General features: G+C 38.0%; 1 protein-coding gene across 1 annotated transcript in view; it reads right to left on the reverse strand.

Annotated features, from left to right (window-relative positions):
- The window catches only part of LOC145260380 (cadherin-related tumor suppressor-like), a 736127-nt gene that overhangs the window by 33524 nt on the left and 677396 nt on the right, over nt 1-25207 (reverse strand). The window contains exons 10-11 of the mRNA XM_080118334.1: nt 7852-8042; nt 661-1278 (exon numbers count right to left, since the gene is read on the reverse strand). Coding sequence (XP_079974460.1) covers nt 661-1278; nt 7852-8042 — 809 coding nt within the window. The remainder of the gene's footprint in view (nt 1-660; nt 1279-7851; nt 8043-25207) is intronic.

Here is a 25207-nt window from a genome sequence, read left to right on the forward strand (position 1 = left end):
CGGTTCGTAACAGGGTTATATCATGTTTCTCTTGTAAACGTTAACTTTTAGTGAGTGCATCCAACTTGTAAAACAGGCACAGGAATGTTACATTGTATGCCATTATCCGCGTGTGTACAGATATGTGCTGTCATACGCGTGAAGATGTGTGCTATCATACGCGTGTAGATATGCGCTGTCATTCAAGTGTAGATATGCGCTGTCATTCAAGTGTAGATATGCGCTGTCATTCAAGTGTAGATATGCGCTGTCATTCAAGTGTAGATATGCGCTGTCATTCAAGTGTAGATATGCGCTGTCATTCAAGTGTAGATATGCGCTGTCATTCAAGTGTAGATATGCGCTGTCATTCAAGTGTAGATATGCGCTGTCATTCAAGTGTAGATATGCGCTGTCATTCAAGTGTAGATATGCGCTGTCATTCAAGTGTAGATATGCGCTGTCATTCAAGTGTAGATATGCGCTGTCATTCAAGTGTAGATATGCGCTGTCATTCAAGTGTAGATATGCGCTGTCATTCAAGTGTAGATATGCGCTGTCATTCAAGTGTAGATATGTGCTGTCATTCAAGTGTAGATATGTGCTGTCATTCAAGTGTAGATATGTACCATTATTCATTAATACTAATAACACAAGATTGTAATGAAATAATAGTCTTACCTGATCGACGGCTTCAACAATCAGATGGTAATAATCAATTTCCTCTCGGTCAATTTTGTTCTTGGTGGTTATCAAACCCTTCCGATCGATTTCGAAGGCATCTTTTGTGTTGCCATTGGTGATGCGGTATCTGATTTTGCCGTTGTTGCCAGAATCATCATCTTTGGCCAAGACATGAGTCACACTTGTACCCATGACGTTCGTTTCGTAGATGGATGTATTGTAGAAAATCTGCTCAAAATGCGGAGCGTTGTCGTTGACATCCACAATGATTATGTTGAGCTTCTTGTAGGCGGAGAGTGGATCGCTGCTCGTGTCCGTAGCCTCGATCCAAAGGGCGTAGTCTTGTGTATCCTCAAAGTCTAATGGATTGGCAATGGAGACAATCCCTCGATAGTGATCAATGCGGAAAGCGTCATTCACATTTCCACCAGCGATATTATACCGAACTGTGGACCCCTGCGGAGAATGAGCCACTACGGTTGTGACAGTCATATTGATTTTAGAATTTTCGTTCAAAACAAACTCCGTTAAAGGTTGGAAGACAGGAATGTTGTTGGTGTCTTTTTGTACCATGTTTACGGTCACGGGTACCCGGCTCGAGAAAGGGTTTTGATTCTGAAAGAAGACAAAGTACATACGTATTATTATTTATTCAATGCATCATCATATTATTATTTATTCAATGCATCATCATAGTATGAAACGTGCGGAGAGAGAAGAATTACTAGATGAATGCAAAGTGAAAATTTTAATGACAATTCATAAGGACATGCAATCTTTAGTAAAGCTCCTCTTTTAGTTTTTAAACTTTTGTTTCTTATACATAAGAGTTTGCAGCAATATAAGATAGCTAGTATAGTGAAACAATATAAAATGGTGAATGTAACATGGTTTTTTTCTTATCTGAACAGCTATTTTCTTTTTTAGTGAGACTGAGGATAGCCAGATCAAGAAATCTAATGCTTAATACATTTTGACCATTACAAAATATTGCTGGTAGGCTGAAACACTTGTATGTTGCAAGTAAAAAATTTTATAATCATTCTATGAGAACTTTATTGCCTTACACCTAATGTGGTATATATATATATATATATATATATATACGGCATAACCACACTGGCACATCGGTTCTCACCAGATCAGCAAAGTTAAACAACATGGAGCGGGCCAGTTTTCGTTAAGACATGTAGCTAGAAGGAAACTGGTGAAAAAATCTACGGTTTACTGTATACTCTGTCCCGTGGCAGTCGTCTGCACCGACAAAGGTGCTTTTATCGCTAAAAATCACTTTCGATTAATATGAAGAGCCATGATCTTCATTGCATGAAATTCAGACGGCGCTTTCTGTTCTTTACAAAAATAATTGGCTGCAACACAGCCTAGCAAATTAAATTGCTTCAATCTGTTCTTAACTGTAGAAAGAGATCACTCTTTAACAAGATTACACTGTTGTTGGATTTGGGGAGCCGTTTCAAATCCGTTTCTGAGGGTGCGACTCTTGATAGCATTGTCTTCTCTGTAAGAAGTAACTCTAGAACGACTAGATTTAAGGGTATCCTGAACACTTCCAGTGTTTTGGTGCTTTTGCACAGTCTTTCGTATCATTTTCTCATCACATTTCAATCTGCGGCCGATTTCTCGATTGAATAAATCAGAACGGTGGAGATTAATGAGCCTCTGACGATCACTAAGAGAAAGTCGTGACATATGGACTAAATGTTACGTTGTATAACCTGGAACAACAACAATTACGATTAGAGATGGTTTGTTGCCTGTTGAATATTTTAAACTGATTCGGGGGCAATAATTTAAGCTGGGTTTAAGCGAATTTGTTGCTGCAGACTTTTGCCTCCTACATTTGAAATTATTTTTTAAATTGACGTGAACACTAGAATATTTCAATGAAAAATCAAATATGAACAGGTAAAATTATAGAAGAATAAAAAGCCAATCAAATGAGGTATAGGTTGTTTAAACAGTTACATTAAATTTAGCTTAAATTTAGTTTTTGAAAAAATTACAAGTGCAGACTTTCTTTTGGCCATCTGTGTATATATATTCACAAAACTATTTTTTTTTTTACTCCGTCTTTTTTAATATATTCACGCATACACACACCTACTTCTCTCTCTCATATATATATATATATATATATATATATATATGTATGTATGTATGTATGTGTGTGTGTGTGTGTGAACTCCAACATCGAATAAGATTGAAGATAAGATTTGTAACAAAAAAAATCAAATATAATTAAAGAAAAAGAAAAAAACTCAAAAAACTAATTTCAATCTTGTATCCCTCTCATATTGATTTCAAGATACTTCTATCCGATGCAACCTCGGCATTAAAATCTTATCTTGTAAATTGATAATATATTAACTTAATGCTATTAAAACATAATAACAACCAACCAGAAAAAATTAAATAACACAATTTAAGTCTAAGAATATCAAATTCAAAATTTATTCCCTAATGCATCTATATCAACAATCTTTTGCGCGTTTTTACGTTGAGAATCCACTTTCAGTCATCTGAAAAGGAGGTCTTCTTCCGAAATATTTTATACAGACTTCAACATCGTGTGGTATTGTAAGTAACTTACAAAAATAAAAAAACAAGTTTATTTCAATTTTGTAACACTCTTATCTTGCTTTTAAATCTGCTTATATTTCGACATCATATCTCCGCATCGAATCGTTTACTTTAAATTAATGAATATGATAACACAAGTACCTTACAGTCCGTAGTGTCGATTCATACGCGAACGATCCAGTCACTTTATGCGGCCACTATGATTGTATATGTTAATAAGTTATTCATGTGGATGTAAATTAACCAGAAAATATTTAAAAACTCATTTCTCTCAAGCTAACTAATTATTGCTGGCGATACTTCTTCAACAACTTGGCTTATCCCCTGTCTGCGAACTTCACTGAAAGTTCTAAGTGACGAGTTGGCATGAGTTCGAAACAACGCCCGTGTTTTCATGCTGAAACCATACTTTCAAATTGAAAAGAAAGTGAAGGGGGGGGGATTTGAGATTGATTTTAGAAGCAAAGCTAGAAGAAAACGAAAATGTTTAGATGAAAGGTTCCTGTCATGTCAATGTACTCCATTCCTGGAAGTCTTTGGAGTGGCAGAATATTGCCAACAGATTTTTAGTCTTCATTGTCAAATGCCAAGAAATCTTTCGACTGTAATCATCTCAAACCAAGCGGAGACAGAAACCAGGAAAAGCTTTGTCCACTTCTTTGAGATTGCTTCTCTCAGCTGAGACAACATTTCGGTAATTTTGCTCCAGTGCCATGAAGCCTGGGGTGGTGGTGGTGGTAGAGCGGTCCGTATGAAAGTTGAAATTATAATAAACTGTTAACCAGATTCGAAACAAACATATTGAGAAGCAAGACGACTTGATTGTGCCCGGTTAATGGGATGCGATTCTATAATTAGCTATGTCACAATTTTCTTTTCTCTCTACCAAACTAGTTAAGGAAAAGGTATGAATCCGTTTTCATCAAGTAATAATGTTTAGCTTTGTGTTTCTAAAGATATAGTTAGTATGGCAGATTTTCATGCAAGATTAGAATTAGGTAGAGTGGAACTTTTCAATTAGAAAACTATTAAGGCAACGTGTCTCAACAGTGGCATCAGAGAGGTTGAAAGCTGGCGAATAGGCGTGAGAGATCTCCCTTTTTCAAATATACAAGTAGAGAGACATTGAGAGAGAGAGAGACAAAGACTGATAGAAAGAGAAAGTGAGAAAAAGAAATATAATATAATTAATATATATATATAGAGGCTCCTTCAATCTTTGACAGAATATAGATACCTACGTAGGGGTGCCTACACGTGAAATGTTTGTGGCAGGAGGTGCATAATCTCCAACCACACCTCTCCCGAGTCGACATTGTTAAATACCAGTGGCAACTGAAGTGTATGTACAAGACGACTGGAAACAAATGCCGAGAAAAGCGGAGAGCACATACAGCGGCTAGAATTCCTAAATGGTCACCCATCTGGTACTAACCAGACTCAATGTTGCTTAACTTCAGTGAAGCTGACGAGAACAGATGTGTCAACGCGATTAGGCCCTATGTATGTGTGTGTGTGTGTATATATATAATTTAAAATGGAGGCAAAAAAACCTAGAGTCTCGACGTTTCGCCCGTCTTATGCAGGCTTTCTCAAGAGGGATGGTAAATGATGGGCATTGACCACTCCTCTTAAGAAAGTCTGCATAATACGGGCGAAACGTCGAGACTAGGTCTGACCGCCCCCATTTTAAATTTCATATCGTCGGATTTTATCTATTTTAATATATATATATATATATATATATATATATATATATATATATATATATATATGTGTGTACACACACACACACAGGGTGACCCCACCCCCAAAAAACGGGTCCTAATTCTAATCAGGCCCCGTTTCTTAGTGTTTTGTCCGAATGAAATGAAACTTTGGTCATGACTAGTTTATTATATTCAAAACATTACATCAAACACTATGGTCTTTGGCCTGTTTTTTCGCCGTTCTACAGAATATGTTCTAGATCGCTTCCATTTAGCTCTTGTTTTTTTTGGGGGGGTCACCCTTTATTATATATATATATATATATATATATATATATATATATATATATATATATATATATATATATAGAGAGAGAGAGAGAGAGAGAGAGAGAAAGAGAGAGAGATAGAGAGACAGGTAGAGATAGATAGAGAAATATACAGAGAGAAAGAGTTTGAATGCTGCTTCAAAACAAAAGGCATGGTTGTTTTTTGTGCATATGTCATGAAGAAATATAATACCCTCCAAAAGATATTTAAAATCCAAATACATTTGTCGAGTTTTTTTTAATTACTAATGAAATCTGTTAAGACAACGACAAAGAGAAGATTGGAACTCACCACAGTCACTAAAAAAATGTAACCAGCTCATTCGTCCAACAAAGTGAGCTAACTATGCTAGAATAGTAGGGTAGACTAGACCCGGAACTTAATGCAACATCTAGGAGATGGAAACAGAATAACAGGTGACACTCTCCGCACGCGCCTATGCTTGAACGTCCAACAGCAGATACAAAAAGGGAGAAACATATAGAGATCCGATAATGCCCGCTGTCAACTCCTTGACTGTATGATACTTAAGACTCAAGTATAAGTTCTAGTACTGAGAAATATCATGAGAAAGGAATATAGTCTGATTAGGAATCGATGCTGTCTTTCCGACAATCTGTATGCTCCATCGTTTTCTTCCTTCCTCGCTTCAATTTGCACGCTACTAGGAGGGTGGGTGCGGTCGAACGGAATGAAATCATCCTCGAAATCATTTTTTCTACACAAGAAGGAAAAAAAAAAACAAAGACAAAAGAAAATTTGATAAAAGTCCGTTTATGACAAGCTAAAAGAATTATCATTAATGCCTTCTCACCTGCCGTGACGAGTGATTTCCGTCAGCTTTCTTAGATTACTTCCAGGAATCTATGACAATGTGTTTTATAGCGTTTCTATCTTACATGTCTGGAAATTTCCATTAGAATTTGAGTGGCATCAATTCTACATAATATCCACTTTTTTTTCAGCATTCCCGAAGATTTCAGCAGGTTGTCATTTTGATAGATCCAATCTTTCTTCGGATTTAATGCTTAACAAATTTCCTTGTCACATTCCTGAAGATTGTTCAAAGATTCTGACGATGACGATTTGCATCATCTATATATTCAATCATAATGCTAATGATGATGTTGGTTCTGAGGCTGAAATCATTGATTTTGCGGTCTGCCACCATATACTCCTAAGATGGTACAGGGCAGACTAGAGTGATCGGTTCAAAGCTGACAAGAGTAGTTATCCTTTCAAACCGTACCACAATGATGTCTCCAGGACTGCATCAAGTATCTTGTCTTCCAAACAGGGATGTCAAAAAAAATAATTGCTACAAATTCGATAAACTGATATATTCCCACAACAAACGCAGTCACATTGTGACACCAACTTCAGCCGGTACCTCCCTAAATGGTTGTGAAAGGTCAAAGAAGATGGAAAAACCAAACAGGAAGAGCAGATACCAGACCTCCACTGAAAATGTGTGACAAGTATTGAAACATTCGAGACCCTTATTGCCACTAAAACGGTTGTTGTGAGAACGCAAAGTGTTTCGCAATACATGCGGACAAAAGTATAGAGTACTGAAAATCTGGAGAAGATAGTTATAATACGATGATTATTCTTACAAGCGCAGTAGATTTCTTAGAGACCTTTGTCCATGTAAATTACACCATTTTTGTGCGTGCATATAATGTAAAAAAAAAAAATGCTTATTTTTGGGACAATAAAAATTGGACTGATTTATCTCCCTTGTTCAACACGTATTGAATCAAAACAGATTTTTTGTACACATTTCTTCTGTTACCATCAGTGTCATGCCTGTTTTTTTCTGAAACAAACGAAACGCATTTAGAACAGTCCATAAGAGATTGTTGGGACTAGCGATGGCAACAAATGTTATTTTTACGTATCACACAAATTATACAAAAGCTTAAAGCAGCAGTTTCTTTTATCCGTTCACAGCACAGGAGCTATTCACTGCCAACTTTCAGCATTGTTCTTCCTCTCTTTTTCTTGTCCTTTTAGAGATAACAACCGCGCATGTGTCACAATCCAGGCTAGCTCTTTTGAGATTAAAGGGCCTTCCGCAAGCAGTACACACAAAGAATTTCACGAATAGTTAGACACGGCATCAGCGCATACATACTGCTAATCAAACTCTCGCATACGCGAGTGTATATACACTAGCTCACTGCAAAACAAGCACGTTAATATATACATGTATCTTCATGCCTATCCCATTCACACGGCACCAACCGAAATGAACATATCTATTCAAGTTTTTCTTACACAGCGCCAGCCGAAATAAGCATATCTATTGAATTATTTCTTATACGACACCAGCCAAAATGAACGTATCTAATTCTTTTTTACACGCTAAATAAATATTTCGCTTGAAAAATTCTTTGTACTCTTTGGATTATCATTCATTACCAATATTTTTTTTTGCATTATTTTAACACGTCATCAACAAATATTTTACATCAGTGCACTTTATGATACTGTCTTTCTCTCACCAAGACGATTGAAAGGCTGAAGAGAATAAACTGTGACTTACCTGATCGGATGCAGTGACGTAAACTGTGAATTTGTTACCAGTCGATCTGTAAAGGTTCTGATTGGCCTTAACAACACCCGTGGAGGAATTGATTAAGAATTTGCCTTTGTCTGGACCGGACAATGAATAGATTAGTTTACCATTGGGACCGATGTCCAAATCAATAGCACTAACGCCAAACACGAACTGACCTGGAAAGAAAGAAAGGCATTTAATGAATTAGTTTGGAGTAAAACACGCACACACTCGCGCAAAAGGTTAACGACCACTCTCATAGAATGTTAGAAATTTTCTGCATTAAATGAAGCACGTAACCAAACATTGATTTCAAAAGCGAAATTTTTTAGGCAATTCGCGTTGTATGTATAACAATGAACGCGATTTTGCACTAGAAAATATTGCGAAAAATGTGCAAGATATGAAGAAACAATTATTGAAAATGTGAAACAAAACAGAAAGAGTCAAACATTCTTGGCTTTTTATTACATTTATCTTGTGAGGAACAACAGAACATTGATAAAAAGAAAACTAGAAAAAAACATTTTGTGTGCCTCATAAATATCCTGAAGACATTTTTAAAAACAAGTGATGAAAAAAAAAGAAAAGTAATTTTTACTTAGAACTGAAATACAAAAACAAACACTGCATGACACTTCAAACATTTTTTTTTGTCCGTGAACACATAACACGAAGTTTTGTAACAATGAATATATATAAGAGAGACGGGAGGGTAGGAAAAAAAGAGGTGAGGGGGAGGGAAAAAGAGAGAGAGGTGAGGGGGAGGGAAAAAGAGAGAGAGGTGAGGGGGAGGGAAAAAGAGAGAGAGGTGAGGGGGAGGGAAAAAGAGAGAGAGGTGAGGGGGAGGGAAAAAGAGAGAGAGGTGAGGGGGAGGGAAAAAGGAGAGAGGTGAGGGGGAGGGAAAAAGGAGAGAGGTGAGGGGGAGGGATAAAAGGAGAGAGGTGAGGGGGAGGGATAAAAGGAGAGAGGTGAGGGGGAGGGATAAAAGGAGAGAGGTGAGGGGGAGGGATAAAAGGAGAGAGGTGAGGGGAAGGGATAAAAGGAGAGAGGTGAGGGGGAGGGATAAAAGGAGAGAGGTGAGGGGGAGGGATAAAAGGAGAGAGGTGAGGGGGAGGGATAAAAGGAGAGAGGTGAGGGGGAGGGATAAAAGGAGAGAGGTGAGGGGGAGGGATAAAAGGAGAGAGGTGAGGGGGAGGGATAAAAGGAGAGAGGTGAGGGGGAGGGATAAAAGGAGAGAGGGAGGTGGGGATAAAAGGAGAGAGGGAGGTGGGGATAAAAGGAGAGAGGGAGGTGGGGAAAAAAGGAGAGAGGGAGGTGGGGAAAAAAGGAGAGAGGGGAGGAAAAAAGGAGAGAGGGGAGGGGAGGAAAAAAAGGTTAGGGAGGGAGAGAAGGAAAAAAAGGAGAGGGAGGGAGAGAAGGAAAAAAAGGAGAGGGAGGGAGAGAAGGAAAAAAAGGAGAGGGAGGGAGAGAAGGAAAAAAAGGAGAGGGAGGGAGAGAAGGAAAAAAAGGAGAGGGAGGGAGAGAAGGAAAAAAAGGAGAGGGAGGGAGAGAAGGAAAAAAAGGAGAGGGAGGGAGAGAAGGAAAAAAAGGAGAGGGAGGGAGAGAAGGAAAAAAAGGAGAGGGAGGGAGAGAAGGAAAAAAAGGAGAGGGAGGGAGAGAAGGAAAAAAAGGAGAGGGAGGGAGAGAAGGAAAAAAAGGAGAGGGAGGGAGAGAAGGAAAAAAAGGAGAGGGAGGGAGAGAAGGAAAAAAAGGAGAGGGAGGGAGAGAAGGAAAAAAAGGAGAGGGAGGGAGAGAAGGAAAAAAAGGAGAGGGAGGGAGAGAAGGAAAAAAAGGAGAGGGAGGGAGAGAAGGAAAAAAAGGAGAGGGAGGGAGAGAAGGAAAAAAAGGAGAGGGAGGGAGAGAAGGAAAAAAAGGAGAGGGAGGGAGAGAAGGAAAAAAAGGAGAGGGAGGGAGAGAAGGAAAAAAAGGAGAGGGAGGGAGAGAAGGAAAAAAAGGAGAGGGAGGGAGAGAAGGAAAAAAAGGAGAGGGAGGGAGAGAAGGAAAAAAAGGAGAGGGAGGGAGAGAAGGAAAAAAAGGAGAGGGAGGGAGAGAAGGAAAAAAAGGAGAGGGAGGAAGAGAAGGAAAAAAAGGAGAGGGAGGGAGAGAAGGAAAAAGGAGAGGGAGGGAGAGAAAGAAAAAGGAGAGGGAGGGAGAGAAAGAAAAAGGAGAGGGAGGAAGAGAAAGAAAAAGGAGAGGGAGGAAGAGAAAGAAAAAGGAGAGGTAGGGAGAGAAGGAAAAAGGAGAGGTAGGGAGAGAAGGAAAAAGGAGAGGGAGGGAGAGAAGGAAAAAGGAGAGGGAGAGAAAAGGAATAGAGATAAGAAACGGGGAAGTGGGAGAGAAAAAGGGAGGAGGAGTGAGAAAGAGAAGCAAAATACGATTAATATGAAAGTATTTTACGATTTCTCATAATTTTTCTTTTTAATTTAAAATTTTAATTTCTCTGATATAACTATATCTACGGCCGACATGGCATAATATTTCAGGAAAAAAATACACTTCATATATTGGTTTGAATTAAGTGCTTAAAATGATCAAATTGTGCCTTTTAAATGTTCTATGATTTGGCGAGTTCATGGTACTTGCGTGTGTGCAGATCTTTGGAAAGTCAAAGTTAAACAAAAATCTACAGATTCTTCGGTTAATAATAATGGCACCAACATCCATCAACTACAATGACTATCATTACATCTGGAATCGTTTAGCTCGGTCTATACTGTAAAAATGTTCAAACGAATGTTTTTCTGTTGTAGATTGGATAATAAAACGTAATGTAAACACAAAGTGAAATGATTGGTTTTTAAAGTTCTGATGCGTTATTCGCCGGGGAGGGGGAGAATAATAGAGAAAGAGACATTTTGGAGGGGAATGAGGAAGAGGGGGGCAGTCACATAAGAAAGAAACAAACAGAAATACAATGTGTGTTTTGGGAGGGAGTTCACATGACGTTTGTGAAACGTGAAGAGAGACGATAAAAAACAAAAAAAAACTTAATCAGCGAAAGAATAATGTTGAAAATGATACAGAAGAAACGTGACATTACGGAACATGTCTTAGTGTCGCCATTCTGTATAAAAAAAAAAAACATGGATATTCTCTGAAAATATCGCACTAACTTTCAGAAGAGGAAGATGTATCACACGACCAAAAGATGTTGATAAATAGACCAACGCACCAGGATTAGTTCAATCTGGTCTAACAAAAGTGCCTGAACAACCCCGTCAGCATTTCTCGGTAAGGGAGTCTGTAGCGATTAGCGAGAAAACGACCTCTTCTTAAATAGAAAGAAAAGCCTGGGAGAGTGAACTTCTTAGGATCGATCACAACAATAATTCAGCCCAACTCAGCAGGACAGTTGGTGTCAGAGTCCGACAGATAAACGCAATTAAGCCAACATCAATTATGTTGAGGTGTGAATTCTGACCGGAATACTGCATCGTTTTCGCTAATAAACTTGGAAAACGTATACATTCATTTATCCTTCATCTGCATACACAGTGGCCCTGCTGTTTTTTTTTTTCAATCTTTTTTTTTTTTAATAGCGTCGGCAACCAAGGCTTTTCAAATTGGAGAGCCATGGTAATCTCGAAAAGTTAAGGACGGTAATTCGCGTTACTTTCCGTTACGATTCTGGGATGCGTCTGCCCCCACGAGTGGGGTGCATCGTTCCCAGATACCAACCTGGACATTTCTACGACTCGGCGCGGTACATACAGCGCCTAACCTTCCAAAACAGTCACACAGTTGGTACTGGCTAGGTTTATCGTTGCTTAACTTCGGTGATCTGTCGAGAACCGGGGTGTCGACGTGATTGTGTCTTCCATGTAGCTATTGATTAAACAATAGGATAGAGTAGACTGGCAAATATAATTGCGGAGGTTTTGTAAAGATGCTAGGAGTCGGAGTCAGAATCGGAGTAGGATTTTTTAATATCCAACGAATCATACATTTTGAATATGAAAAGACTTTAAAAAAGGAGTCGTAGCCGTCATTTTTGGAATTCTAAAAGTCGGAGTCAAGCGTTATACCTACTAACATTGAACTGAGATGAAGATTGCATTAAAAAGAGTTGCGTCTTTTCATTATTTTCATCACCCATTTATGAGACGGTTGCGTTTATTTAGAGAACATCATTATTTCTTGCAAACGGATCGAATCTTTGATAATTGAACAGGTGTTTGCACCTGTCACGTACTTATCTTTCAACTTCCAATCAGATAAACAGACTTAACGAGGTTTTGAATTTTAAAAAACGAAAAATAGAAGCAAAATTCAAACTGCTTCCTTTAATATTCGCTGTAAAGAAAATGGAGTCATCTTTAATGTTTTAACTTTAGTTTTTCATATTCATTATCGACTGCGAATCGACATGAACACAAGAAATATTTTTGGGTTATTTTAGTTTTTATTTAAAAAAAAAATCTTAAAACGCTGAAAGACAAATGCAAGTGTCCGGAAGAATACGTCATGGGACTTTACTTTCAAGACAATTAATTCTATGTGATAATGATTATTTGAAGAAATAAAAGATATAGATAGATGGAGTAGTGCGTGTGAGAGAGCTTGTGAAAAAGAGAAAAAAAGAGAAAAAGTGCTGAGAGAGAGAGAGTATGAGAAAGAAAGATTTCGAGAAAGACAAAGAGCTATAGTATGAGAAAAAATATGTCGCGAGAGAGAGAGAGAGAGAGAGAGAGCGTGAGAAAAGGAGCGAGAGAAAAAGAGATGTGTGCGCGAGAAAGAGAGAGAGTGTGAGACTGTGAGCGAAAGAGAGAGAGAGAGAGAGAGAGAGAGTGTGTGAGAGCGTGTGTGAAAGACAGAGAGTGTGTGAGAGCGTGTGTGAAAGACAGAGAGTGTGTGAGAGCGTGTGTGAAAGACAGAGAGTGTGTGAGAGCGTGTGTGAAAGACAGAGAGTGTGTGAGAGCGTGTGTGAAAGACAAAGAGTGTGTGAGAGCGTGTGTGAAAGACAGAGAGTGTGTGAGAGCGTGTGTGAAAGACAGAGAGTGTGTGAGAGCGTGTGTGAAAGACAGAGAGTGTGTGAGAGCGTGTGTGAAAGACAGAGAGTGTGTGAGAGCGTGTGTGAAAGACAGAGAGTGTGTGAGAGCGTGTGTGAAAGACAGAGAGTGTGTGAGAGCGTGTGTGAAAGACAGAGAGTGTGTGAGAGCGTGTGTGAAAGACAGAGAGTGTGTGAGAGCGTGTGTGAAAGACAGAGAGTGTGTGAGAGCGTGTGTGAAAGACAGAGAGTGTGTGAGAGCGTGTGTGAAAGACAGAGAGTGTGTGAGAGCGTGTGTGAAAGACAGAGAGTGTGTGAGAGCGTGTGTGAAAGACAGAGAGTGTGTGAGAGCGTGTGTGAAAGACAGAGAGTGTGTGAGAGCGTGTGTGAAAGACAGAGAGTGTGTGAGAGCGTGTGTGAAAGACAGAGAGTGTGTGAGAGCGTGTGTGAAAGACAGAGAGTGTGTGAGAGCGTGTGTGAAAGACAGAGAGTGTGTGAGAGCGTGTGTGAAAGACAGAGAGTGTGTGAGAGCGTGTGTGAAAGACAGAGAGTGTGTGAGAGCGTGTGTGAAAGACAGAGAGTGTGTGAGAGCGTGTGTGAAAGACAGAGAGAGAGAGCGAGCGTGTGTGAAAGACAGAGAGAGAGAGCGAGCGTGTGTGAAAGACAGAGAGAGAGAGCGAGCGTGTGTGAAAGACAGAGAGAGAGAGCGAGCGTGTGTGAAAGACAGAGAGAGAGAGCGAGCGTGTGTGAAAGACAGAGAGAGAGAGCGAGCGTGTGTGAAAGACAGAGAGAGAGAGCGAGCGTGTGTGAAAGACAGAGAGAGAGAGAGAGCGAGCGTGTGTGAAAGACAGAGAGAGAGAGAGAGAGCGAGCGTGTGTGAAAGACAGAGAGAGAGAGAGCGAGCGTGTGTGAAAGACAGAGAGAGAGAGAGAGCGAGCGTGTGTGAAAGACAGAGAGAGAGAGCGAGCGTGTGTGAAAGACAGAGAGAGAGAGCGAGCGTGTGTGAAAGACAGAGAGAGAGAGCGAGCGTGTGTGAAAGACAGAGAGAGAGAGCGAGCGTGTGTGAAAGACAGAGAGAGAGAGCGAGCGTGTGTGAAAGACAGAGAGAGAGAGCGAGCGTGTGTGAAAGACAGAGAGAGAGAGAGCGAGCGTGTGTGAAAGACAGAGAGAGGAGAGACGAGACGACAGAGAGAGAGAGAGAGGAGAGACGAGACAACAGAGAGAGAGAGAGGAGAGACGAGACGACAGAGAGAGAGAGGAGAGACGAGACGACAGAGAGAGAGAGAGGAGAGACGAGACGACAGAGAGGGAGAGACGAGACGACAGAGAGAGAGAGAGGAGAGACGAGACGACAGAGAGAGAGAGAGAGGAGAGACGAGACGACAGAGAGAGAGAGAGAGGAGAGACGAGACGACAGAGAGAGAGAGAGAGGAGAGACGAGACGACAGAGAGAGAGAGAGGAGAGACGAGACGACAGAGAGAGAGAGAGGAGAGACGAGACGACAGAGAGAGAGAGGAGAGACGAGACGACAGAGAGAGAGAGGAGAGACGAGACGACAGAGAGAGAGAGAGAGGAGAGACGAGACGACAGAGAGAGAGAGAGGAGAGACGAGACGACAGAGAGAGAGAGAGGAGAGACGAGACGACAGAGAGAGAGAGAGAGAGAGGAGAGACGAGACGACAGAGAGAGAGAGAGAGAGGAGAGACGAGACGACAGAGAGAGAGAGAGAGAGGAGAGACGAGACGACAGAGAGAGAGAGAGGAGAGACGAGACGACAGAGAGAGAGAGAGGAGAGACGAGACGACAGAGAGAGAGAGAGGAGAGACGAGACGACAGAGAGAGAGAGAGAGAGGAGAGACGAGACGACAGAGAGAGAGAGAGAGAGGAGAGACGAGACGACAGAGAGAGAGAGGAGAGACGAGACGACAGAGAGAGAGAGGAGAGACGAGACGACAGAGAGAGAGAGAGGAGAGACGAGACGACAGAGAGAGAGAGAGGAGAGACGAGACGACAGAGAGAGAGAGAGGAGAGACGAGACGACAGAGAGAGAGAGAGGAGAGACGAGACGACAGAGAGAGAGAGAGGAGAGACGAGACGACAGAGAGAGAGAGAGGAGAGACGAGACGACAGAGAGAGAGAGAGGAGAGACGAGACGACAGAGAGAGAGAGAGGAGAGACGAGACGACAGAGAGAGAGAGAGGAGAGACGAGACGACAGAGAGAGAGAGAGGAGAGACGAGACGACAGAGAGAGAGAGAGGAGAGACGAGACGACAGAGAGAGAGAGGAGAGACGAGACGACAGAGAGAGAGGAGAGACGAGACGACAGAGAGAGAGGAGAGACGAGACGACAGAGAGAGAGGAGAGACGAGACGACAGAGAGAGAGGAGAGACGAGACGACAGAGAGAGAGGAGAGACGAGACGACAGAGAGAGAGGAGAGACGAGACGACAGAGAGAGAGGAGAGACGAGACGACAGAGAGAGAGGAGAGACGAGACGACAGAGAGAGAGGAGAGACGAGACGACAGAGAGAGAGGAGAGACGAGACGACAGAGAGAGGAGAGACGAGACGACAGAGAGAGGAGAGACGAGACGACAGAGAGAGGAGAGACGAGACGACAGAGAGAGGAGAGACGAGACGACAGAGAGAGGAGAGACGAGACGACAGAGAGAGGGAGACGAGACGACAGAGAGAGGGAGACGAGACGACAGAGAGAGGGAGACGAGACGACAGAGAGAGGGAGACGAGACGACAGAGAGAGGCGAAAGAGGGACGAGTGAGGGGAAGGGAGCGATATAAAAAGAGGGAGACGTAAAAAAAGGGAGGCCGGATAGTGGATGGAGATATAAGTAACGGAGAAGGGAAGATTAAAAAGGAGAGAGAGAGAGAGAGAGAGAGAGAGAGAGAGAGAGAGAGAGAGAGAGAGAGAGAGAGAGAGAGAGGGGGAGTGGGGGGGTTAGATGTATGGTGAAAACAACAGGTGCTCTTCTGAAACAACCCTCTTCCTTCGCCCCTTCGCGTCCGCAGAAAAGAAATGTGAATCTCAATCGTGTTCCGGATTTTTTTGTCTGCTTCTCCAGAACCGAATCATAATTGGAAACATGCTTTTGGTTGGGTGGAGTAAGGATCGACGTGAGGACGACAGGGAGGAGGTGGAGAGTATCGGGCAGAAGAGCTGGATGGAGCTGGAGGGATTAAATTGCAGCAAATTGACAATTAATCTCAAATCATCACGTACAGGTGCGAGATATTGCAACGAAAGCGATTTAGGCAAAATGGGGGGAAAAAAGCAAAAGAAAAATAATCGGAAACTACTGATCAAGATTATAAACATGACATGGAGAGTTCGATACACACCGGAAGAATAGTTTTTTTTTTATGTCATTGATGCTATTTATTGATCGGGCGTATAGGTGCAAATACTACGCGAAAGAATATATATATATATATATATATATATATATATATATATATATATATCTCAAATTAAGCTTAATTTGATATATATATATATATATATATATATATATATATATATATATCAAATTAAGCTTATTTAATATATATATATATATCTCAAATTAAGCTTATTTAATATATATATATATATCTCAAATTAAGCTTATTTAATATATATATATATATCAAATTAAGCTTATTTAATATATATCAAATTAAGCTTATTTAATATATATCAAATTAAGCTTATTTAATATATATCAAATTAAGCTTATTTAATATATATCAAATTAAGCTTATATATATATAAGCTTATTTAATATATATATATAAGCTTATTTAATATATATATATAAGATTAAGCTTATTTAATATATATTTTCCCAAATCTCAGTACCCTGTATATCAAATTTCGAGTCTGTAGACTAAAAATTGACAGAGTTATTGCGAAGGGAAATGTAGACACACAGACATACACACAGCCACGTTCACTTTTATATATACATAGATTAGTAATGGTACGATTCTCAATATTTTACCCGATTTAAATACAATTACCGAATCTGTAGTAAATTTTCGATTCCGATTCTTTATAAATCTCAATATTTAACGGTTGATTATCGTAAAAGCATGTGCAGATATTTTCTAAAAAATAAAAATACTTGTGGAGGAGGTGATCTATAGATTTTAGTGTTACTTATAGTTTAAAACCAACCAATATTATTTCATCATTAGTAACAAAAGTGAAATGTTTTATTTTAAAACAAAATCAAATAAAAGAAATCGTTTTTGGCATTGGAGAATAGACATAATTTTTTCCAATTTTGATATCCAAAAAAGTTCCGATTTTTCCGACTCTCGATAATCGTCCCAACACTAATAACTCCTTATAAATGGAATTTCGGCAATAGGCCAAATGTTTACATAAGAACGTTTTATTAACTAATCTCAAATGTAAATATTTAAAAAAGCTGACTCATGAGTATCTTAGTTTTTTTTTTCACTGAAGATTATTAATTCTTTTTTGGTTCGTCTTCTGAAGAAATCTTTTTCGTCTTTTGGCAGAAAGCCTTTCAGAGTGAGAATTCCACAATAAAATCAAAACTATGCAAATGAATGAGCGGGGGAGAAAGATGTGCGTCTGAAAGTGAAGCCTTGGTAGAATAAATAGATGGGGAAGGAGAATGCGATGCAAATTCAGAACAGGCATCCATAAAATGCCAATGCTTACGTCATCAATTTAGAATTTCATCAGAGACTTCCGAATCTAAATGATTTTTTTTACAGGAATTTATTAGACGAAAAACGTGTTGAGTTTTTCTTGCTTTTAAGAGTATTGTTTATTTTGTTTCTTTTTTTAGATATTCAGAAATAAAGAGATTTTAGGCTGTGTTTCTTTTTAAGTTATTTTACGCGTTATTATTCCTGCTTATACAGAAAAAATAATTTAACGCTTTGTGCTATATTATTTTATTTCCACCTACTGTAACAGAGCGTGTGTGGGCACGTGTGAAAATAGTAGCAGCAGCCGAAGGATAGCTGACTAGCAACCGTCAAAACATGCATGCAAATTAGCAAGTGGACGCGGGCTTGTGTCACAAGAAAAAAGAAAAAAAATACAGCACGTGGTCGAGAGAAGCAAAATGGGCGCTGTGTAAGATAGACGTGTAAATTCGAAAGCAACAAATGGTTGGCTGCGGGAAACTTGATATCGGGGGGGGGACTTTTGGTTTAAAGCACATGTGTGTGTGAAGAACTTCGGAAAAATAATGAAATGCGTGGTTTTTGGAAGAAACACGAATAAATGCATTTTATTTGCACTTTACAAAGATACGGAGTCGGATTTATTTATTTTGTTCCTTTGTGACGGTGCCGACTGTATGGGGGATGAGTCCGAAAGAAGTTTGAACTGTAACGACAGTGTAAAAGTAACGGACACGCCACGTTACACTACGAAAGAAATATTGATTTCTTTTAGATTAAGAGCAAACGAATTTCTTTTCATTAATGTTGTTATATATTTTTTTCTTTTAGATATTTGAAAGGAATTTGGAAGAGTGAAAACCGAAAGGGATGGCCTGTAGAGGCCATATAAATAAGATGGGCCATTAACATTATTCGCTTTTCGTGGGCAAACAAGTATGCTCCGAGTTGATTTAGACGATGCCTCACGATGAAAACAAGAGCATGGCTGAAGCTAAAGCATTCAAAATTCAAGTTTCCTTTTTTCTTTATTTTTCGAGGTAGAGGCTCTTTTCATAAGATGCTTTATCCCTGCAAAAACTTATGCAACCTTCTGCGGTAGGCAAAATAGTTGCATTTAAAAACACGAGGCTTGTTTTTAAATATTGATAAGTAATACGTAATACAAAGAATGTAGCTTTAACTTTTTTCTGAAAATTTGTTATCTGTTGAAATGTAATCGCATTTTTTATTTGGAACTGTTTTGGCTGTATTCTTTTGACGTCAGAACTGCTTGCGTTACAGTTGCTGATCTATAGGTACTTATTCGGAATAGTTCAGAGTATGCAGGGGACAAGGAGTAGAATTTGGAACCGAAAAAATGACCGATAGAGATTGTTAAATGAAGAAAGTGGAATAGACCGGATGCGAGAGGAGAGGCGACACAAGAGTAGTCGGCCACTTTCTATAGACAAAAGAGTACTGGGTATAGTGGGAGACCAAACACAGTAATACCTTTTTAAAGTTGGTAAAAAATAATGCGGGAGAGATTAACACGCGCCATTTGATAGAGAAAGAAAGGGAAGAGCATGATAAGTATAGAATGGGAGTAGGAGGTGTTGATTGACAGATGATAATTGGGTCGCAAAACCACAAGGAACAAGTGTTGTGTATTCAAAGCCGAACCATACTCAGGAGGATTAAAAATTTAATTAAAAAACAAACAAAAATAAACAAGGAAAAATAAGACCATAAAATTGTCCCCGTTTTCAATTATCTTTAGCTGACAATATTGAATCGTGGCTAGAAGCGTAAAACATCTTTACCCAATAAAAGGAAGCTAAAACAAAAAACGCAGGCATTTTCATTAGAAAACGTGTCCATAGAAATGCACGCTGGAATTCAAATATACGAATATGTCATGAAGTGAAATATATTTTGCAAGGTCATTTGCTATCATTCTCTACCTTAGCCGAACCATTTTTTTGTTTCTATTTTCAAGGGCAAATTGAGAGTAGAATTTCTGTATTAAAAGTGAGCAAATTCCTATAGGAAATGATAGCGGCCATGCTAGTTTGAAATTAGAAAACGTTACAGCGGCCATCTTTATTGCAGAAAAATAAATGTTCGTTCGAAAAAAAAAAAAAAAATCTACTCAGTTTTTCATTTAAAACATGGATGTAATTTTAACATACGGGTTCCTTCGGGCCCTTTAACCTTATATATAAAGTAAAGCAAGCCTTAATCGATTTTCTAACAGAAAATATTCATTTTGTTTCGCTAATTACTCATAGCAAATATAAACTCATGTCCTTAAAAATAGGTAATCGCGTGGTTTACCGATCCATGGCATTTTATTGCAAAGACGATATACGGTTGCTCAAAAATTGTATTTTTAAAAGATCATCACATACTTAAAGTATTGGCGTTAATATCAATTCAGTATTACGTATGAAATACTAAACAAAAACAAACTTTTTACTTAACCGAAACACAGTATCCCCTGATAAAATGCAAGCCTACTGTTTCCTAAGCTAAAAGTTGTAACAGCGAATAGTTAATGCGAAGCAAATAGAAGTTGTTTCTAATATTTTGTTATCTAATTTAAGCATCACAGAATCCCATCTTAATGTTTCAGAATCCAATTTCAATAAATTCGATAACAACCAGAATCCTAATTTTATTTGATAACTCACTAAAAACTTCGCTTCTTTTCGCGTTGTCGTAACCATTCTCCGTTCAAACATTTTAATTAATCAGCTTAAAAACTAATCATCTTGTATTTTGCAAGAAAGAGTTCTGTGTTGACTAATTTAAAGTGTTTGTTTTCCCGTTTCGTAATACTAAATTGATTTTAACGCAAATAGTTTCAGCATTATATTAATCTTAAATACAATTTTGAGCTACTGCGTATTTTCAGCTAAAATTTCATTAACCGGGAAACTTTACGTTATCTCTCCTTATTGCGCGATCGCTGAAAATTAAAGTATTTTTTAAATTTCATCTAGTGCCGCTAGCGTGTCGAACGTGAAAATTAAACTCGATACATTTTCTTAGACTTCGTTATAGGAACAAAGCGGAATATCTTTTCTGTCCAAGTATTGCACAATAATATCGTGAAATCTGCGTTCGCGCCAGACATCCAAAGAATGGAATACATGTTACAAAATCCTAAAAGGGTTTTGCAGATAAACCCTATAACCAGTTATATTCGGAAAATATATGAACCAGAAAAGTCTGCTTCAGTGTCCGAAAAATGGTCTCCAATCAAATAGGTCCTGCACTATCAACCAAGCTCCAATCCTCTGTCCCATCGCCGCAACGTTGTACTCCTTTACAAGTATGTTAATGGAATGTGATCATATGAGCTCACCGCACTTGTACCCCCCCCCCTCGACATAATACCCCCGACACACCTATTCACTGTAAAGGTCTCTACATGCCAGAAAGCTGTCTACTCAGAGTTTTTCCTCAGACTGCTATACTTTGAAATTCCACCCCTCTTTCCTGCTTCCCTGATTATACTAACAAGCAGAAATTTAAAGGTGATGTGAAGAGATATTTAGCTCATCTCCTTACAATCCCTTGTAGATATGGTTCCAAATAGCAGCCTCTTATGTTTAAGTGGCAATATGTCTTATTTGGAGTTAAAAAAAAAAAAAAAAAAAAAAAAAGGAAAAATGGTGTGATCGTTTGCGTCGGGCGTTCAAAGAACATACATTTTTTTTTTTAAAACACGGAAGCAACATACAACAGTTGAAAGACAATTTTGGAATTTCCACGGATCCCGCTAGTTATTTTTTTTTTTAATATAAAATTTTGGTTTAATTGCTGTAGCGATTGACAATTTTATTGATCCTAAATTCTGCACTCATAATCGATACGATTACGAAGCACTAGAGTAAAATACAAAAAATAAAGCTAACAATAATAAAAAAACTGACTTCCTATAAAAATAATAAAAAAAAGATGATTGAATTAAAACAATAAAAACAAGTTTAGATATCGAAAGAATAAGGAAAAGGTGAAATACAAATGAAACAATTCATTATTTACATTTGATTTGAAACGTCGAAATTGAAGCACTCATCAAACATTATTAGGACGGAAACTAAACTTTTATTTGTACGACTCAAATAAAAACGAAAACATTTTGTGTAAAATCTGAACACAATAATTGCGTTGATATAAGCAATGGCGTCGTTCGGGTGGTTGAGTACAATGCCGCTTAAGTAAATGAACTGATCCACTTACGTTTCGTGATTTAATTCGATCGTTCTTAAGTCAACCGGTAAAGCCACACTTTATTTCATTAAAAGTCTGATAAAGTTTGGGGAAATAAATTTCATATTTTATTGAATTCTTATCTCATTTCTCAGGTCAAATAATAACAATTATTAATCTTAATATAAAAATCAGAACCTTAAATGCTTAATTAGCGTGTAATTACTTTGGATCACGTTCAATGCAAATCTGAAATTTAAAATGGGAAATTATATATATTATGCCTCCTAAAACCTTTCAAAATTATATAAATAAACTTAAAATTAGAGAATACTAACTGCCCACCCGACGTTGCCCGATCGCAAAATACGCTTAAATGATATTTTAATTTATGCAGATTTCGTATTCATCATTATAAATTCAATTCTTTATTGATTATATTGTATCCAGTAGTGATTTCAAAAGTGAAAAAAAAAAAAAAAAAAAAAAAAATAGAATCGAAACCAAAACATCTGGCACTCCATCCTTAGTCGCTACCGTTTCAGCTATCGTCAGATGGATAAGAAATTTTTAAAAAATAAAGATTATAACGTATAAATATATATCTGCGCTTAAGTAAAAATAAAACGTTTAATCTACTTACACTTGGCAAATTTTATTTTTAAAACATTTTGACACCTTAGCGACTATTCTTATCGGTAAAAACTCCCCAAAAAGAGAATTCATGAAAAATGCAATAATTTGCGTCTCTGAGGAGATGCACTATAAAAAAAAAAAATGGAGACAGACACACATGCACAGAGTGAATTTAATAAATTATATTTAATTATTTATGTCTTATACCTATTGTTAAAGTTTCTAAAAAAATATAAGTTTTATAAAGTTCTTTTTATTCAATTTGTATAAAACTAAATCAAACCAAACATGTTCCACATTCCACCCCCTTACGCCTAGCAGCTCCGTTCCAAAATTTACAATGATCGTTTGATTAGTTTATGAGTTAATCCTGTATATACAAATATATTAACATACAAATGTGCCTAATTTATGAATATAGATATAAGTTTTATATTCGAAGTGAGAACTCTTTATACCGTTCCCCTATTTCATACTAATGCACGCGTAGGTTGTGTATGCGTGTGTTTGGTCTTTTCTAACAAATAATTATAATTTTAATGATGAAAATAAGTAGCAATCACTGCCAACACCTTGTTTTACTACTAATGAAAACAAGATTATAGCATGAATGTACCGCTATGCATGATGACAACGTGAATGTTGAATCATTTCAACAGCCTTGAATCGTTGGTTGTTATGAACTGTTGTAGGATTCGACTCAAATACGTATCAGTCATCAAACATTAATAGTTCGGTTGTTAATCGCGGTGTTCTTGGGTAGAATCCAACCGACGGTAAAAGTTCACATATTGTTGGGTTGAAGTAAAATAGAATGTAGACATAAGTAAAAATAACGTTAATTTTATGCTCTTCAGGTGTAAGGGAGATTAACCCGTAAATACATGACTTTTTTCGGCGTTGTCCGGCTGTCAAATATGTTGAACATATGTTTCTGCGGTTTTCAGATGAGGATTGGCCATTTGAATTATTCGGACTACCGTTCTCATCTTGAGTGTTATTCTCACAACGTTTCAGCTGATGTAACCTTCGACCTTCTAATATTGAATCAATTGTCAGGGTGTGTATATATATATATATATATATATATATATATATATATATATATGGTAAATATTTTTTACTTTTACTTAGAGACACTAAGTTTTATGCTTACGCAGCCTTCAGTGTAAGAAATGATAATTATTGACGATTAAAAGATATTTTTTTATCAGTTGTAAGGTCACCTTTGCATCCTAGTCTTCAACCCCTAGACCATCATCAAGTAACGTGCAAAACCAAAGAATTGAAGCACCATATTGTAGCGTAGCGAATAAAATACTAATTAAAAAACTCTTTTGGAGGTTGAAGATTCAATCTTCAGAGCAGGCGATACTAAGAATACAATTGCGAATTACTTGAGACTTCTACCTGATCATGGCTGACGAAATCTGGATTCTGTTCTAAATCTTGTAAAAATTCAGGATTCGATAGAAAAGTGATGTGCAAATTTCCGAATTCGACTCATCAGTCTCGTCTTGTCGATGCAGACATTAACAGAGTCTGATTCCAGTTCAAGAAAAACCACGAGATAAAACAACAATTGAACAACCAGGAAAATGCATATTCTCTTTGTTGTTTCGATTGCTTGGAGACTTGGGTAGAAATATCAGTCAAGAATCCGCTCCTGATAATCAGTCCGACAGGTGTGAGGTCATAAACTGTCTCGCTACCTGTCGGATGGAGGTACACCACCTGTAGGTGTGTCAGAAATTTCGTGAAAATAGTGAATAATTCCACCCCATCTTTCCAAGCTTATAACTCCTCGAAAAATGTAATTCAAGCCCTAATTTTTTTTTCAATTAAAGGAGCAAGGACAAAGGTTTCATTAAAAAAAAACAAAACAAAAAAAAAAAAACAATGTGTTTTTTAAAAAAAAAAAAAGGTTTTAAACTTCGGACTTTACAGGTAAATTTCTAAAAAACGGTTTTTTTTGTTTTAAATTTGAATATATTATTTATTGACCTTTTCTCTTCAATTTGTGATATATAAAACTATTCAACATAAATTAATTATTTACTTTTTAAGAGAAACTTGAAAATGGGGGGGGGGGCGTGAATTAAAAAAAAAAACGTTTGTCTAAAATATTATATTCGGTTTATTGGAAAGAACATAAAATTTCACATTGACCCTGAAAATATCGTAAAAATAGAATCAATAGAAAAATTTTGATAGATTTTTAAAGTTTAAAAATTGAAAAATATTGAGTTCGGAAAATTCATTACTGTTTAAAAAAATATTTCTATTACTTTTAAAACAACTGTAATAGTTTATTTTGGAAGTATAATCCATAAAGAAAATAAATAACCCACTTTTAACAGAGAAATTACGAGATTTTTATATTTTATTCGCAGTTTCGTGTTAGGGGTGTCAAAAATTCCTACAAAAATTCTGATACACCTACACCACCTGTGTATTTCCTCGGAGGCCCACCCTCCCAGGCCTTTGGGTGGAGCAAATTTATCGCTTGTTGCCCGAGGCGTCATTACTGGAGGGGGGTGCAGGCAATTTGTGCTAGTCTAGAGCGCTCCATTTTTAGGAGCTCTAGCTGGACATTCTCACTTTTTGACCTTGTGTCACATCTTACTTAAATGGACAGCAAGTAAATATCTGGTAACTCAATGGTTAAGAGGTAAGGAAGCTTATATGAAAATGCGGGTATTCATTTATCTCATAAAAAGATCAAGTATTAGCCCAGGAAGATGAGGCCTCAAGATTTTAGGGCCAAAACAAAACTGACACTAAAGAACTGGGCCCAAACAAAACTGACA

Source organism: Euprymna scolopes, chromosome 3, assembly GCF_053919585.1.
Source record: "Euprymna scolopes isolate OS-2025 chromosome 3, ASM5391958v1, whole genome shotgun sequence".
NCBI lineage: Eukaryota > Metazoa > Mollusca > Cephalopoda > Sepiida > Sepiolidae > Euprymna > Euprymna scolopes.